At 46.4% G+C, this 18,584-nt stretch overlaps 1 protein-coding gene across 2 annotated transcripts in view; it reads right to left on the reverse strand.

Moving 5' to 3' along the window:
- The window catches only part of ADGRD1 (adhesion G protein-coupled receptor D1), a 1,635,406-nt gene that overhangs the window by 1,462,715 nt on the left and 154,107 nt on the right, over nt 1–18,584 (reverse strand). For both annotated transcript variants that reach the window (XM_069620079.1, XM_069620080.1), the window contains one exon: nt 9,677–9,790. In XM_069620079.1, the coding sequence (XP_069476180.1) occupies nt 9,677–9,790 (114 nt within the window). The remainder of the gene's footprint in view (nt 1–9,676; nt 9,791–18,584) is intronic.

Raw genomic sequence — 18,584 nt, forward strand, 5'->3', positions numbered from 1 at the left:
AAGCTTGGTGCAGTGCTTAACTTCCTGGGAGACCTAGAGAGCGAGTGTGAACGCCCCACCTGGAGGAGTGTGGTGCACCCCTAACTAACACTAGAATTTGGGCACAGGCAGTGACGCTAGTGGAGATCCCTCACCCCTGGGAAGGCAGCTGCACCTGGGGGGCGAGTAGGGGGTTGGTGGTTCGCACCTACCTGTTGCCCATGTAATACCTCTACTGGACGCCCGGGTAAGGCACAGAGGGCCAGAGGGTGTGACCCTCCAACCCCACAAAAAGGACTCTTTCTTACTGGGACTGAGGCTCACAGCCAGAGAAAGAAGCATGGCCTAGAGCCTAGAAGGAAGGGGATCAGATGAACTGGTGGCTCACCCCCTTGGAGTGGAGGCACAGGGTGGCCCCTGGAAGGAAAGGCAAAGGGGTGTGCTCCTCACCAGTTTGTCACCGGATTTCTCCTCCTTCCTGCACCCCCACAGCCTACGTGAACTGAGGCGGCACATCAGAGTCCCTCTGAATAGAAACTGAGATGATAATGAGTGGGTCCTGCCCCCTGGAAGTGGGAAAGGCAACCATTCTCCCTGGAGGAACCCATTCTGACAGAGCACAGGACCCCTCCATGAGGACCCCATTCTGGGAGAGCACAGGACCGCTCCATGAGGAGCCCATTCTGGCAGAGCACAGGCCCCCCCTCCATGAGGGGGCGGGAGGGGCCCTGAAGGTCCCAGAGGAGTGTAGATGAGGTCAGCCGTCAGTAGAGGACCTTACTCACGGACTTGGGCCTGGTGGGATCCAAGTGAATGCCGAAGGCCAGAGCCATGTCCCTGAAGCAGTCCTCCACCACAGGGGATCCTCTGTGCACCCTTCCCACCACATGGGGTCCCTTGTAAGGCAAGAGCAAGCAGTAATATGGTGGCTACCATGGCAGCGTTGGGGGAATCCGTGGCGGTAGTGATTAGGTTAACATTTGATAATATTAAATGGAATGGCCACCTAGTGGAGAAGGTTCACTAAACCTCACCTCCCGTGGTCTTCCTATCCCTAGACGCTGAGAAAGCCTTTGACCAGGTGAACTGGTCTTTTATGTTCACGGTGATGGACAAGATGGGGCTGGGAAGTGACATTATCAATATGGTCCAAGCCAATTACAATACCCCATCAGCATGGCTCCTCATAAACGGATCCTTGTTCAGGGAAATCAATCTGAGTAGAGGCACCAAATAGGGGTGTCCCCTCTCCCCTCTGCTATATGCGGTCTACTTTTAGCTGCTGCTTCAGACCTTGGGGGAATCCTCCAAAGTCCACGGAATCCCCTTCGGGAAGGGGCCAAACACAAAGGGGCGGCATTCACGGCAGGACTTGCACAATGACCTAATGAGCCTGCAATCATCCTTGACCAAGGCCTTCCAGGAACCGTTACAATTGGTGAGATCGGATCTTAGCAAAGCATTGTCGGAGATGAGGCAAGAAGTGGACCAGCAGGGGAAAGGACGGACCTCCTTGAAAATGGTTTTGAGGAGGTGAAAACAGACACTAAGGAACGCAGTGAGGCCATCAAATGACTGAATGTGGCCACACAAAATCTCGAATTGCAAATGGAGGACTTGGAGAACAGGTCACGGAGGATAAATATTCATGTCAAAAATCCACCAAAGGCAGTGTCAGATAAGGAGTTTAAGGGGCGAGTCACGAAGATCTTTGCAGACATCTTGGGAGACGCAATACCTGAGGAAGTGGGCTTAGACCATATACACAGAATGGGTAGGTTGATGAGAGGTCCCAACAGCAGAGCTAGGGACGTCCTGGCAGCATTTACACAGTTTCCCTAGAAAGAGGTGGTTCTCTGTGCAGTAGGAGCAAAGGAACTACTGGCACATCAAGGAGCCCAGATTCAACTCTACCAGGACTTGGCAGAGAGCACACTACTCAAAACATGACAGATGGGCCCAGTGGTTAGGGAGTTGGCCCATAGAGGCATCTGCTAGAAATGGACCTTTCCCTTCAGGCTGGTATTTGAATGCCAGGGATGCATAAACGCACAGCATCCACCCAGGAGGGTGCATCACTGCTTCAACTTGACTTAAACAGGCTTTGCAGGAGGATCGCCAGCCGCCGCCTGAGAGCCGTACGAGACAAAGGCCTTGGCAGTGGGTGATAGCGGGGGACCGGCGCAGAAGGAGGGCTCCCTTGCGTGGTCCCCAGACTAATAGTTTGGGGGGAGGGAGTCCTATTGAATGATAATTGATGGTAACCGTTGGTACAAATATGATTTTACACTAGACGGGTGGTGGGAACCAAATGCATGAAGTGGGGCCATAGGAGCGCAGGAGGACATTCCATGATATGATATGATACGGCATTTATAACGTGCCTATACACAAGTTTTTCAAGGCACGACGAAGCAAGGGAGGGGGAACAGAAGGAAGACAGAGACAACCATCTTACTAGGCCAGGTGAAAATTACATTGTGCAAGTGCTGGGGAGGGGGAAAAGGGTAAGTGCAGGGGTGAGAAAGGGGAGGTGCAGTGCAATGCATAGGATCAACAGTAAAGAATAAATAAAATAAAATAAAACAATAGTAAAACGTGCAGACGGCTAGTATCATGAGAAGGTTTCCTACTCATGACTACATGAACCATCAAGCTTCTCACCATTGGACAACCAAATTCCAGAGACATAATAACCTTTAAAAAATGCATCCGGTGAGATTTCAATACGCTTAAACATAAATAAAACATCTCTAAGACATAACATTACTACATAAGAAAGAGAACTTTAGTTTAGTTGTCAGATAACTTTAAGTTGGTTATCAAACCTGCTGATAAGGGAGGTGGGGTTGTTATTATGACCACCTCTCAATACCAACAAATGGTATTTACCTTATTGCAGGACACTGAAAGCTACGCAGGACCTCACCTCCAACATTGAGGAAACAGTTGAATTTGGACATCAACGGGGCTGGATTTACGGAAAAGGAGACAGAGTTTCTTAAAACATACCACGGTCGGATTCTGACCTTTTTATGCATTACCGAAAATCCACAAATATCCTGAAAATCCCCCAGGGCACCCTATGGTCTCTGGATGTGGCTCTATTCTAGAACCTCTGTGGAAGTTTGTCGATACTTTTTTTAAACCAATGAGTATACTGACAAGAACATACTTAAGAGATACCACCCATACGATACAAACCTTTGAAAGCCATCATATTAATCCCATATCCCAACCATTGGTAACCATGGACATTAAATCATTGTACACTAGTATTCCACAAGATCTTGCCACGAAGTGCATTAAGGAATATTTTAATATCTATAAACTTCAATCCAGTGTACCATCCAACTTTATTATCAAATTTATGTCAAAAGCCCGGTGCAAAAACCTTTTCAAATTTAATAAATAGTTTTATCTTCAACCTAAAGCACCGCGATGGGGGCTGCATTCGCACCCAGTTTGGCCATTTTGTTCATGGGCAAATTTGAAGCTGAGTTTGTTCTCTCCTATGATAATCCATTCTGGCAAAAGCTGAAAAGCTGGAAGAGGTGCATTGACAATATTATGTTCATCTGGGAAAACTTAGAAGCTTAACTGAAGTCCTTTCTTACGTGGCTGAACAACTGTGATTCGAACAAACAGTTTACCATGGATCATAGCAATTCAGACACCCATTTCTTAGATCGTGTGATAAAACATCAACAGGGCAAGCTTGGCTGTAGTCTCTATCGGAAAAACCTAGTGATAGGAATATGTTACTACACTTCACTAGTAGCCATCCTAAACACATCTATCTTCCATATGGCCAAAATCTTAGGATCAGGCGTAACTGTACCTCCTGAGAAGAGTTCTACCACTATGCTGTAGACCTGGACACCAGGCTGAGAGCCCAGGGTTACCCCAAGAAGCTACTTACAAGATCCAAAAAAACAGGGATGCCCTCCTGACACCTGAACAACTAAATAATGCAGGCAAAGCCAAGAAGCAGATGATGTGTGTAGTCACTCATGGTCAACACGCCTTCCACGTGAAGAAACTGATCACCAAATATTGGCCATTGGAACAACTAAATTTATCAGCTGATGCTTGGTATACCGCACAGCGATTTCATACATGTTCAGTACCGTTGATATTCATAATTGTGTCTGCAAATTCTTTAGGCACATCCGAACAACCAGACCTCACATAGATACAGACCTTGGAAGTTGGATCCTAAATGATACGGATAATATGTCTGACATGCTACTAAGAAGCAGTCACAGCAACCGCCCGCCGCAGAGATGTACAGAGAGCTCTCATTTTATAAGGTCAGTGCCTATGAGCGTTTGCCTTCCGGTGTCCCTGTTAATAATTACACAAACATTAGGTTTGTGCAAACTCAGCAAATTGGTGTCTCCCATGTACAACCTATATACACTATCATTCTCTCTTACTCAATCTCCTTTCCAGATATTGGAGCCAGTAGTTATCCAGACATTCTCTGCGCATACGAGATATCCAGTTTTCCCATTCCTCCAAGGTACGACTTTGTTCTTTACTCCATCTGTTTATGGGTTCTATACCTTAGAATTCATATTACTCTGAGATTTGCTGTGATCCCCAACCTCACATGACATTTATATTGCAGCATTAGTGACAGTGCAGGACCAGGCCTACAGAGATGATGGCCCCCCTGGTCTGGACAGCATACACATGGAATGCCACATTTTAATTGCAATATGGTAAGCAACCCTGGGGCACCTAACAAGGGGCAGTAGTACAATGAAGGGTCATTTTTTTTCAATATGGCACTGATGCACTCCATTTATGTCCCCCTAGGGTCCTTCTTTACACCCTGAGGAAGGCATCCACGACCTTGATTGTCAACTGCCGAAACATGCATTAGTGTGGGACCCTCAAAACCCCTAGCGGCCAGCTACTTGGTGATAGTACACACACATCAGCAGCCAGATCCCAGTGTGATAATAATTTAGCAGATTCCAATGTGGAAATAATTTGAGTGGTATATAGTCGTTATAACAAAAATGTTACGAAGAATGCGCATATGTCAAATCTTTTATAACAAAAAATATAATGAAAATTTATGTGGGGTGGGGTAAAAGGTTAAATCTTGTTGGGAAATGCTTGGGGTGGGATTGTAGGGGTGGGAAACGAGTTTGTTATATTTTTCGTTATAAAAGTTACGTTATAAGTGCATTCTTCATAAAATGTTTTGTTATAAAGATGTGAAACAGGTATGTTTAGTATCACAATTTGAGTAATGTTTTAACAAAGCACTACCTGCATTTACGGAGACTGTTTCAGCCATACCTAGTATAAGTACTGTTGCATTCCAAATGAGTTTTTGTGCAATTTGATGCAGCTGGTTTGGCCAAATATAGAATACATACTGTACAAATGAACTGTTGAAACTGATCAAATACCTTAATGTTATAACATTTTCATATTTAACTTTTGTGTTTAGGCACCATTTTCCTGTTAGATTGGTATATTGCCAGTGGTCGAAGTGTACGAAAAGAAGTAGTGGAACTATGTTCCCTGCTGGCCTGCCCCCGCTCCACACAAACCACATCGCCACCACCCCCCACACACACAATCCAAACCCCCAAACAAGCACACCTGCTGTTTAAGGGAATGTTCAGTGCAGTGCCCTGAAGTACAAGTTTCAACTTCTTCCTAAAAACTTTTATTTTAAAAGTAAACCATTCTGGAACGTTTTCTTTTTAAAATAAAAGAATAGGAACTGTAAAACTATAAAAAAAGAAAGTAGTGGATCACCGCTCACAACGGCTCCTGCCCACTTCGACCACTGTATATTCCTTCACCTTGACCCATCTTTTGGGCTCTCTATTTCTTCTCTTCTTACTTTTCTGTGGATCCAGTTTTCTGACTGTCTTTGTGACTGTTTTTGTGCTTCACTTGTTGAGAACCAAGAAAGCTCATTTAAAGATGTGTTCTATTTGCACCCCAATGATGGCTGGGTAAAATATCCATCTATATCTGCATGCTAGTTTGAGATATTCTCCCTAACGCACATTACTATATGGTGTCCAATGTCATCTTGACAATATTACCGAGTGGAATATCGTCCATACCCACGCATGTGCAAATCGGTCTTTCATCAAAAGTAAACAGATTCAGTGGTGGGTATTTTTATGTATTGTGTTTCTTGAACAGGGTTTCGGGTAGGGGAGAGCATTAGCTGGGACACATTTAAGGCTACCATTAGGGGGGAGCTCATCGCCGCTAAAGCAATGAGGGACAAACAAACAAGGCTCCTGGAAGCCGAGATGGTGGCCGAGATTGAAGACATTAGGAAACAGTCCGAGATAGCTCCCATCAGGAAGGTCATGAGGGAATACAGACATGCAATGGGTGAGTTAAATGTCCTTAGAACCAAGAGAGCAGAGAAATCTTTAATGTTTGTCCGCCATTGCTATTACGCCAAGGCCAATAAGACCGATAGGCTCCTGGCCTGGGCTTCTAAGGGGAGCTTCTGGTACCAAACACATCACTTCCGTAACGGACAAACAGGGTCTTAGGTATTCCTGCACAGTAGACATCCAGGAGTGTTTTACACAATACTACGCTGACCTCTACAAATCCTAGGTCCCGTAGACCACCCACAGGGGAATTCTTGAATAAACTCAAACAACCCTCTCTGCGGCCCGGGGCTTGGATAGGGCTGGGGCAATAAATATCAAAAGAGGAGGTTCGAGGGGGCTATAAAAGCACTTCCCCTTAACAAATTGGCTGAGCTAAATGTCTTCACCCCAACATTTTATAAAAACCTTCGCAAGGATCCTAGTCCCTCATGTTACAGGACTTTTTTAGCACTTTCTCTGCACAGGCCGTATCTCGGCATCAATGGAGGAGGAAAAAAATCACCCTCATCCCTCAACCCATTAAGAACCCCATCAAATGCAGCCCTTACAGGCCAATAGCGTTAATTAACATAGATGCCAAAATCTATATAAACATTTCCGCCAATAAGCTGGAGGCTTTCTCCCATTCCTGATCCACCTGACCAGGCGGGGGTTTGTTCAAGGGCACCAAACATTTGATAATATTAAATGGAATGGCCACCTAGTGGAGAAGGTTCACTAAACCTCACCTCCCGTGGTCTTCCTATCCCTAGACGCTGAGAAAGCCTTTGACCAGGTGAACTGGTCTTTTATGTTCACGGTGATGGACAAGATGGGGCTGGGAAGTGACATTATCAATATGGTCCAAGCCAATTACAATACCCCATCAGCATGGCTCCTCATAAACGGATCCTTGTCCAGGGCAATCAATCTGAGTAGAGGCACCAAATAGGGGTGTCCCCTCTCCCCTCTGCTATATGTGGTCTACTTTTAGCTGCTGTTTCAGACCTTGGGGGAATCCAACAAAGTCCATGGAATCCCCTTCGGGAAGGGGCCAAACACAAAGGGGCGGCATTCGCGGAATACATGTTCTCACTCTCCAATCCAGGGCCGTTGCTGGGCGGAGTAGGAGAGGGCTATCTGACTTTGGGGCGTTGTCAGGTCTGAAGATTAGTCTAACCAAATCATAACTGCTAAACCTAATGGTGGGGGAGTGGGGGCTTTGAAGACTTCTTTGCCTTTCATCTTGATCCCCGGGGGAATACGATATCTAGGAATACATATTACCCCGAATATATGATTTGATTGGTTATTTATAATGCGCTTAGTACCCAGAGGGTTCTAAGCGTGGACCCGGGGAACGAACCTGTGTTGCTCTGTGTCGTCTTGCTTCCAAGGCGAGCACATTGCCTCTGAGCTATCCTCCCAAGGCTGGTATGCGGATACCTATCCCCCTATGCTGTCTACTTTTATACCTCGATTAATGGAGTGTCCTCAAGGTCTTCTGGGTGGGCAGATTGTCCGCAGTGAAAATAATCACTCTCCCTTGGTTTCTCTACCTGTTCCAGGCCCTACCAGTGTCGGCCCCCCATAGCTTTTTCATTTAATTGCGAAAGCAGACAGACAACTTCATCTTGGTGGGCAAGAGACCCAGGTTTAGTCGCGATTTATTAATGTCCCCAACGAGGAAACGAGGGCTGACGCTTCCTAATTTCCAACTGTACTTTGAGGCGTCCCAGATGCGGATAATAAGGGAATGGTTTACTGGACAAGAGGGGAAATTGTGAGTAGGTAAGGATCGGGCGGTGGTGAGGCACGAGTGGAGGGACCTTTTATGGCGCCGCAGCTGGATAGGGCCCAGCGTACGTACTTGAGCTCCATTACGAAACGGGTGGGTGACACTTGAGATAGGCTGACCAGGAAATACAGGATTACGCCCCCGTGGCAAATGCAAACGGTGGGGCCCCGTGGACACTGCAGGATATGGAACTTCCCGGCCAATGTAAATAATGGATTCCCCTGGACACTGCAGCAAATGGAACTTCCCGGCCAATGTAAATAATGGATTCCCCTGGACACTGCAGGATATTGAACTTCCCAGTCAATGTAAATAATGGATTCCCCTGGACACTGCAGGATATTGAACTTCCCGGCCAATGTAAATAATGGATTCCCCTGGACACTGCAGGATATTGAACTTCCCGGTCAATGTAAATAATGGATTCCCCTGGACACTGCAGCAAATGGAACTTCCCGGCCAATGTAAATAATGGATTCCCCTGGACACTGCAGCAAATGGAACTTCCCGGCCAATGTAAATAATGGATTCCCCTGGACACTGCAGGATATTGAACTTCCCGGTCAATGTAAATAATGGATTCCCCTGGACACTGCAGGATATTGAACTTCCCGGCCAATGTAAATATTGGATTCCCCTGGACACTGCAGGATATTGAACTTCCCGGTCAATGTAAATAATGGATTCCCCTGGACACTGCAGCAAATGGAACTTCCCGGCCAATGTAAATAATGGATTCCCCTGGGAACTGCAGCAAATGGAACTTCCCGGCCAATGTAAATAATGGATTCCCCTGGACACTACAGGAAATGGAACTTCCCGGCCAATGTAAATAATGGATTCCCCTGGACACTACAGGAAATTAAACTACCTGGCCACTGCAAATAATCGCACCCCCGTGCACTGAAAGAAATGGTGCCACATGGGCACTGCAAGGAACCACACTCCCTGGGCATTTCTTGTAATGAAGCTCCTCGCACAGTGCAAGACTTAGAGCTCACTGGGCCCTGCAATAGACCCATTGGGCGCTGCAAGACATTAGGAACTCTCTGGCACGTTCCTAAATGAAGTTCTCTGGCACTGCAAGCACTCGAGCTCCCTGGACAGTGCAGAGAATGGAGCTCCCCGGCCAGTGCATGATCCAGAGTTCCCTGGGAACTGCAAGGAGTGGAGACCCCTGTTCACTGCAAGAAATAGACGAAGAGCGTAGGACAGATGAAAGAAGAGGGGAGGGTAAAGAGAAAGACGACAGAGAGGAAAGAGAAGATTTAGTAAGTGTTAAAAAGGGAAAGGAACCGATAGAGAGTAAAGAGGAAGGGGCAGAAAAGGACAGAGAGAAGGAGAGACCCTTCGTTAAAGAGAAGGGCGAGACAGGGGCAGAAAGGAGGAGAAGGGGGGACAAGGGTATAGAGAGAATACTGTCACGCCAAGAAAGGAAGAATACGAGGCAGAAGAAAGAGAGAAATCAAGAGAAAGAGAGAGACAGAAAGCAAGGGAAAAAGACACTGCACTTGAGGATGTCGCTCACCTTCAGGTCCGCACACGGCCGGGTCACTCAGGCATGAGTTCTTGTAGCTCCCAAAGTATAAGAATGGCTCTCCAGTGAGGTACATCCCTTGGCTCACCATCCCCTCTACTATGTCTATAGAAGAGAAACGAAAGAGATCCTCAATCGTCTGTGCGCTAAAAATTATTAATCAACGCAGCTGGGCATGCGCAGAGCCGGGTGTACAAAGATACCCTCCCACCACAACAACATAAAACATTATACCCACTGCCCAGGGAAGTGAGGGCTTAGAGCAGTGGTGGGCAACCTGCGGCATCCCAGATGTTCTGACCCAGGACCCCTGGGATCCCCCGCCCTTGACCCTGCTGGCTAGGGCCTATGGCAGTTGTAGTCCAAAACCTCTGGGTGGCCTCAGGTTGCCAACCACCCTCTTTGAGAGAAGACAGCGATCGACAATATTTTACTGTCCAGGTCACAGAGAGTGTGAATCGCATACAACTTTTCACACATTCTGAATGCATCCACAACCAAAAGACATACGAGGAGGAGGAGGCTTGTTGTGTCATTTTACCAGTACATCTCACACAAGACTGCTCTACAGCTTGGTACCAAGTGCCATTACCAAGCCGCGCAATGAAACTTCTCAGGGTAGATGCCACCCAATGCCATGGGTCTGCAACCTTTAGCTGTTCAAATGTCCTGGACTATGATTCCCATGATCACTCACCATTGACTATGCGGGAGAGGGCTGATGGGAGTTGCAGTCAGAGATATACCTGGCGAGCAGAAGGTTGCAGAACCTTGCCCTACGCCATCAAGACCATTCCTCCTGGACAATCCTTGAATATCGTCCCAGCGGAGGAAGCAGCAGGAAGTACGAAGACATCTCCACTTATCCAATAAGAGATTGGATCAGCTGTGCTAGCCCCAATCCAACTAGTACCCTACAAGACTCCAAGAACACCCTCTGGCTGACTCATCACTTCACTTTGGACACACTCTAATCAAGGACAAAAAAAGAGTCCATTGCAGAGGTCTGATAGAGAGGAGTGGTCCCAGTGACGGTCTCAACTGGAGAGATGGTCATGGAGTTCACTATTGGACTCCAAGAATCTCTTCATTGGCTCTAGATTGACCATTCATTGGTATCATCTTCGAGGTTACCAGATGCTTTTTAAGAAGATGGCATAAGCCTGCATGTTCAACTACATCAAAGATTGTGCCCTGTGAGGCAGGAACAGAACAGGCCTGTGATGCCACACGGAGCATAGCAATGAATCATTACTCATGCCATGCACAGCGGTTTACTACCAGGTTACATGGCTCCATTTTCTTTGCTGTCAACAATGCGCGAGGTGAGCTCAGTGCTTTGAAGGCAGTAAGTGGACGCGGCACTAGGTCTCGTTGGATGCATGTGGGAGCTGGGGTGATTTGGAGTTCTGTCTTCTATTCTCACAGATCTTCATTCTTTTTAGATCAAGGAGGCCTCCAGCTGAGTGGATCCGCATTTTCCCTACGGATCTTCAGACACGTCTTTGCTGAGCTTGCTGGTCCCAAGATCTATTTTCGTCCAATCAGGTTTGTGTCGTCCTCTTCCAGTTGGCCAATTCTGTGATGAGCCATTTATTCGCTTATTTTTCGGATGGATGCAAGCAGGTCTACCATTCTGGAGGAGGGTGTGAACAGGAAGGCCAGAATTCTATCGGAGGGTGGCCCACAACAGAATATGCTGTCCAGGCTAAATGAGATGTCTTCTAATTGGCCATCTAGGTTTCCCAAAAGCTCTGACAATAAGCGAGAGTAAATTCGACAGGTATGCCTACCTATCTCTATTTCGGCGCAGGCAGAAAATGGAGGTTGACCATATAACGAACAACACTCTAATTTTTCTGTCTGAATTACTGAGGGCCCTTCGTCATCACACAAAGCCCACATTTTAAAGATGATAGTGACCACTAGTTGATTTGGGCTTGGCATAACCCAATAGTGACGCCATGGGCAGTGGTATCAAGGTATAAGATATTTTACACTTAGCAACAAAGCAGTGTTGGTTGGAGGTGTAACTCATAACAAGATTCCAACCATTAAAGTTGTCATTGGTCATCCTACTGGATGAAACTCCCTTCCTTCGGAAATTCACACAATATCTGGTTTATGAATCAAATTCGATTATGGTCTAAACTGGAAAGATGGTGTATAGATAAACAACGTACACACTTCATGAAGACCTTATACACCGACACAACTGTTACAGTTTGCCTCTCTCAAGAGGGGGATAATTCCTCCCTCATGCCTACCAAGAGAGGATTGAATGAGGGGTGCTCTCTTGCACCCCTGCTATTCAACCTCTATGTGGCCAACATGGGGGAGAAGCCTATTTTGAATTGGACATTTCTACCACGCGTTAGTGGGGTTGCAGTGCCATGGATTACTTATGCCGATGACACGGTTTTACTTGACCACACCCCACTTGGACTGCAAAGAGCTATTAAAACTCTGGCTCAGTTTGCAGAGAGCGAACGTTTGAAGATTAATTGTGCAAAGACTAAAGTTATGCATATTCGGGGCAAGGGACAAATCAACACCATGTTTAGCTGGTACATTGATGATACTAAATTGGAGCTTGTCAACACATTAGTCTTCTAAGGCCTACCATTCTATAGTGTCCCTTTGTCAAACTGGATATTAAATTATACCTCCTATTGTAACGATTGTATGTATATTGGCCTACGCCAAGTTGCTTAAAATTGTACGCTAATAACTCCATACGGCAAGGTCTTGACCTTAGAAATTGATGTAAGCCGCCATCTTGGACCAAACCGCCATTTTAGGTTCTCTTGCTGTGTAAAAGTCACCCTGTAGTCTAAAATGGCTGTCTCGTGTGCTCTTGTTCTTGCCTTAACCTCTTCAACCTCTGTAGGAGAGTTAATGTCCAACCTGCCTTCAGGCTACATGTTCGGGTCATGTAGAACTTGTCCTTTGTTGACCTCGGGATCAGGGGATTACTTGAATTAGCAAATGTTAAACTACAAGAACAGTAATGTTATCCAGAATACGATATGCGAAACATTTGTTTAATCTGTATTAAAACGATACGTAAAGAGTGTAACATTAAATTAGAGAATAATAGAGTGTGTTAGTAAACCTATTTAAAAGTAAACCGCATGCACGAGATATGTAAATTAGGAAAGTGAACCTGGCGCGGCCCTAGCCCAATGTATTACTAACTTGTAAGAGGCTGGACATCATTTTTACAAATTGTATAAATACGTCGATGTCCAGCTAGCAAATTCTGCTCGCTGCTCACATTGAACCCTGCTGGTGGTCTCTGTGATATATTGACGGCCAAATAGCTATTTGTGTACTTTGTTGAATACTGTTCAGTTTTGTAATAAAGATTCTGGGAATCTTTACAAGCCTGTGTCGGTGTATTTTCATTTGCTTGGTGTAACAGCCATAATATTGTATTTTTTCTGATTCCACACCTTCTTCCTCCCTGTATTAAAGCAAAAGCGATGAGACGATGGTTGGTTTTGAGGGGATTCTTTAGAGATTTGGAGGTGACTCTGTTGAGGGACTAGAGGAAGTATTCATTAAATCATTTGTCCCATGTATTTTATATGGACTAGAAACTATTCCAGAAAAGCATGTGGGCTGGTTAGATAACTTAGAGGGAAAAATACTCAGATCACTTTTGGGTTTACCAACAACAGTGTCCGTGGCTGCCATGAGAATGGAACTTGGCAGTACTTCTCTATATAGAACTAGAAAATTGACCTGTAGCAAGTTATTCATAAAAAATATGTCAAGCTACAGTGGACTTGTCAGACATATATTCACGATGTCCAATGCTCACGTACGTCATTGGAGGAGCAGTAGGGCACATCTTGAACTGCCTGACTCTGTACAAACCCATCTGGAGATTATTGGACTGGCTCTGATGGATACTCTGAGAGAGGCAGTCCAATATAGGCTGTTATTTACACAAACAATAAGCTTAAGACGCCAGAATGGGACAGAGTGGGGTCTGTAGGAACACTAGAGAAAAGAAAGCGCTATGGGGAGTATGTCAAACATATTTAAATCCTTGTAAATATCTGACTATGGTATGTACATATACATTAAGACGCTTCATTGTGTACTTGCGCTTAAATATTCTGCCGGTTAAGGAGGAACATGTTGTATGTGTGCTCACTCTGTAGAAACTAGTAGGTACCCTTTGACTGCATGTGAAAAGTGCACTCATTTTTATCGTGGGGGATATGAGCGTTTTTGCACCCAACAGCGTTACAGCGGACCAGTTTTGGTCCATGATTGTGAGGGTGGAAGCCTTGTGATGGCTTCTGCAGCCATGCATCTCTGGGAGAGTGCACAATCCACTCTGTTAGGTGAGAGGCATTGAATTGACTAGAACCTTCCATGGGGTGGCACTGCAAATTGCGATCAGAATAGGTACGCAGAAAGATTATTCTTATCATGGGTATGGTCACAGGAATTTGTATGTGAGTTTTTTATTAATCTTAATCATTTAATAAATTGTTTGATGTTTTCATATCCTGATGATTTTATATGTAAAGAGTAGTACGTTGTTTACTTTTTTTAAATTGTATTGTGATGTATATACAAACGGCTTAATTGTATTAGCCAAAACCATTAAATACAAAATTAAATTTAAAAAAGGATTGGACATCGTACTGGACGACACGCCATTCCTTGGACAATTCACACAATATCTGGTTTATGAATCAATTTCGATTAAACCCAGAAATGAAAGAGAGTCGCGCGTCTTCTCTGGCAGAGACTGTTAGTTGTGCCACCACAAGTTACTTTTTCAGAGGAACTTTCCCTTTCCAGCCAATGTATGCTGAAATGCATACATGGTCAGCCTCCGTATACACGTATGTTATGTTATGTTATGTTGATTTATACTGGGCACTGCTACTACCTAGGGCCAGGCAGTCTCCAGGCGCTAGAACTAGAACTCTTCCTTGGTACTTGCTTCGCTCTATACCTCACTTTCATTCTTTCCAGGTTCCAGACACTCAGAACAGGACTCGTTTCCCAGCATGCATTATACATTACTCTTTTAATGTTTGTTAGACGTTTTTCGAGCATGTCATGTACTGTGCTCGTTCAGTGTTCATGGACTCTGGTTCCCAGCATGCATCATGCCTTCAATGTTTCTTCTGCTCAAACTGAAACTCGTTTCCCAATAGCTCAGTGTCTGTTAGACTCAGAATGGACTGCCTTTCGCAGCCTACATTATACTTCTTGCTTTCATTTTTCGTTATACTTGGAATTCACTCTTTTCCCAGCATGCATCACACTTTACTCTCTCATTATCCTGCAGGCTTCGATTGGCCTGTTTCCTAGATTGCATCACATGAGGTCCTCTCTCAATGTTCTTTGTGCTACTTTCTTCCTTCATATGTTTGTTAGACTTCAGCATCTCCTCTTCCAACTTTTCTTCTTCCTGGTCATCACTGAATGCTCCACTCATTTCCGTGCTGCAATTTCCTCTTCCGCCTCGGATAGGCTCTCCATGACAGACCTTCTAGGGCCCCTCTTCACCCCCTCTTTGATGTTGGTGCATTGGGTGGTTTGCCAGCCTCGCCTTTGATCACTGAGTCAGCTCTTCTGTTGGCATCTGGCCTCGCCATAATAAGCCTGCACGCTCTGCTTTTGCAGCTGGACATCAGGGTCTCACTCTGATACTAAAAGTCAGGCTTGAACTGGCGTCTCCTCTCCTCATTTCAGCAGATGTGATATGATATGATAGTTTATTTATATAGCGTCTATGCACAATAATGTGTTTCAAAGCGCTTCAAGGCACGTGAGTGAACAAGGAAAAATACAATGACATTCTTACAGGCCATGAACAGTAAGGATGTGAAATTAACTATCGTACTCGGCCTGACGACATTTCAGATAGTGCAAGAGCTACGACATAGATAAGGAAGGGAGGGAGAGAGTGGGAAGGAAATGGAGACAGACAGGCGACTACCGTACTAGGCCTGACAACATTTCTGGTAGAGCCGGAGAAAACCAAAGGGACGGAGAGGAGTGCAGAAAGGGATGCGGAGGAACAAAACAAGCGACTATCGTACTAGGCCTGACGACATTCCAGATAGTGCTGGAGGGGGGGGGCAATTAAGAGGAGGGGGGGAGACAGACGAGGTTGCTATCATACTAGGTCCAGGGACAATTCTGATAGAGTAAGTGCATAGAAGAACGTAAGGGGAGGAGATAGGAGAAAGGGAGAGGAGGAGAGAACAGAGAGTAAGCAGTCAAAAAGAGTGGAGAAGCAAGAGGGGATAGCGAATACAATGCAGAAGTCAGTAGTAACACATAATGTTGCAAGCCAGGATACAAGATGAAGATGGGAATTGCATGATTCAGGGCCACCATGAGTACAAGATGCAAAGGAAGCCCAGCATGAGAGTTGAGAAAGAGTGACGCACCGTGAATCAATGAAGTCCATAACAATCAAATCCAGCATTTGGCCACAAGATGGTGATGGTGAAACCAGAATGTATCAGGACAGACTCCTGCAGAAGTAGGCTGGTGGGGGGCAGAGGGAAGGGAGGGGGAACAAGATCGAAGAATCAAGCAAAACAGGCAACACCTGTGTGCGAGAAGGGTGGGGGCACAAGGGAACATCACGTGGGGACCAGTGGGGATGGGGATGGGCTGTAGGGACAGAGGGGGTAACCACATGTTGGTACATGCTTTCCTGCTGTCTGAGCAGGGGGTCAGGCCCTAGGTCCTCCTGGTCTGTACAGGTCCAAACAGGAAATGCCCTTTTCTTCATCAGCCCTTTGCTTGAGACGCCCGGGTGAGAGACGCCCTTGATCAAAAAGTTAAGAGCAGGAAGGAAGAGGCAGGGCTAAGAAGGTGGGTGGTGCTTCGGCCAGGTGACCTAGACCCACTTGCACCTGCTCCCCATCTGCAAAGGAAAAGAGGCTGGAAGCCTCCTTAAGTAGGGAAAATAAGCAGCAACCAGTAAGGCACCAGGTGGGTGGGGCTTGCTAAGTGGCGAAAGGAGCTTCACCTTCGCCTCCAGACACTCACCTCTTCCCCTCTCTCCCTAAAACCTTTGAAAGGCACTTGGCTCCTCCTGCAAGGTCATTTCATGACGGACATAGAAGACAGACTATGAATGTCGCCAAAACGGCATTAAAGGAAGGGGCAATTTGGCACAAATCTTCTCTTGCACTGCCACGTGAGCTCCTGGAGACTGCCTTTGGGTGGTAGCCGTACGTGGTATAACTCAACATAACACAGCAAAGGCCTTAAGGTGGAAAGGTTTTCCTGTATGTTTGGAAAGGGGGAGGAGCTCCATCCAAATACACCCGCTGGAGCTCTGAACATCAACACACATGCAATCGCAAGCCTCTTGCTCCAGCAAGCGCTACTCTTTCCAAGGCCACAGTAGCTCTGCAAATCTATGCGCGCACTTTTTCTCCCCCACCACAAGTAATGAAATTAGAGTCACTGAAAATCTGCACACCTTCACAAACACGCTATCTTTCTTTAAAATGAACTTGCTTCCGAATTCTTCCACCCCGGTCATCTTTCTAGCAATATCCAGGAAGTGGCTCTTGCTATATCGCTGCAGGGAGGCCTTCACTGACAAGGCAGCATGCCAGAGCAGAGTCACTCACATGCCAGTCACAGATGCCAGAGCAGAGTCACTCACATGCCAGTCACACATGCCAGAGCAGTCACTCACATGCCAGTCACAGATGCCAGAGTAGAGTCATTCACATGCCAGTCACAGATGCCAGAGCAGAGTCACTCACATGCCAGTCACAGATGCCAGAGCAGTCACTCACATGCCAGTCACAGATGCCAGAGTAGAATCATTCACATGCCAGTCACAGATGCCAGAGCTGTCACTCACATGCCAGTCACAGATGCCAGAGTAGAGTCACTCACATGCCAGTCACAGATGCCAGAGCAGAGTCACTCACATGCCAGTCCCAGAAGCCAGAGCAGAGTCACTCACATGCCAGTCACAGCTGCCAGAGCAGAGTCACTCACATGCCAGTCCCAGATGCCAGAGCAGAGTCCCTCACATGCCAGTCACAGATGCCAGAGCAGTCACTCACATGCCAGTCACAGATGCCAGAGTAGAGTCATTCACATGCCAGTCACAGATGCCAGAGCAGTCACTCACATGCCAGTCACAGATGCCAGAGTAGAGTCACTCATATGCCAGTCACAGATGCCAGAGCAGAGTCCCTCACCTGCCAGTCACAGCTGCCGGAGCAGATTCGCTCACATGCCAGTCACAGCTGCCAGAGCAGAGTCACTCACATGCCAGTCACAGATGCCAGAGCAGAGTCACTCACATGCCATTGACAGATTTCAGAGCAGTCACTCACATGCCAGTCACAGATGCCAGAGCAGAGTCACTCACATGTCAGTCACAGCTGCCAGAGTAGAGTCACTCACATGCCAGTCACAGCTGCCAGAGCAGAGTCACTCTCATACCAGTCACAGATGCCAGAGCAGTCACTCACATGCCAGTCACAGATGCCAGAGTAGAGTCACTCATATGCCAGTCACAGATGCCAGAGCAGAGTCACTTACATGTCAGTCACAGCTGCCAGAGTAGAGTCCCTCACATGCCAGTCACAGCTGCTAGAGCAGAGTCACTCACATGCCAGTCCCAGAAGCAAGAGCAGAGTCACTCTTATGCCAGTCACAGATGCCAGATCAGAGTCATTCACATGCCAGTCACAGATTGATATGCCCCTGACTCGGGCAGGGTGGGAGCCAGGCCAGCTTTTAGATGTGAGTCTGGCATGTGACTGACTGCGCCCCAGCCCTAATGATCTTTCAGATGGAGTGAACCTTTAGAAAGGATAACAGGTTCCCAGTATCCCCCACTACTCAACACTGTTTGGAGCAGTTGCTGCTATCC

This window comes from Ambystoma mexicanum, chromosome 10, assembly GCF_040938575.1.
Source record: "Ambystoma mexicanum isolate Mex_15411 chromosome 10, UKY_AmexF1_1, whole genome shotgun sequence".
Classification (NCBI taxonomy): domain Eukaryota; kingdom Metazoa; phylum Chordata; class Amphibia; order Caudata; family Ambystomatidae; genus Ambystoma; species Ambystoma mexicanum.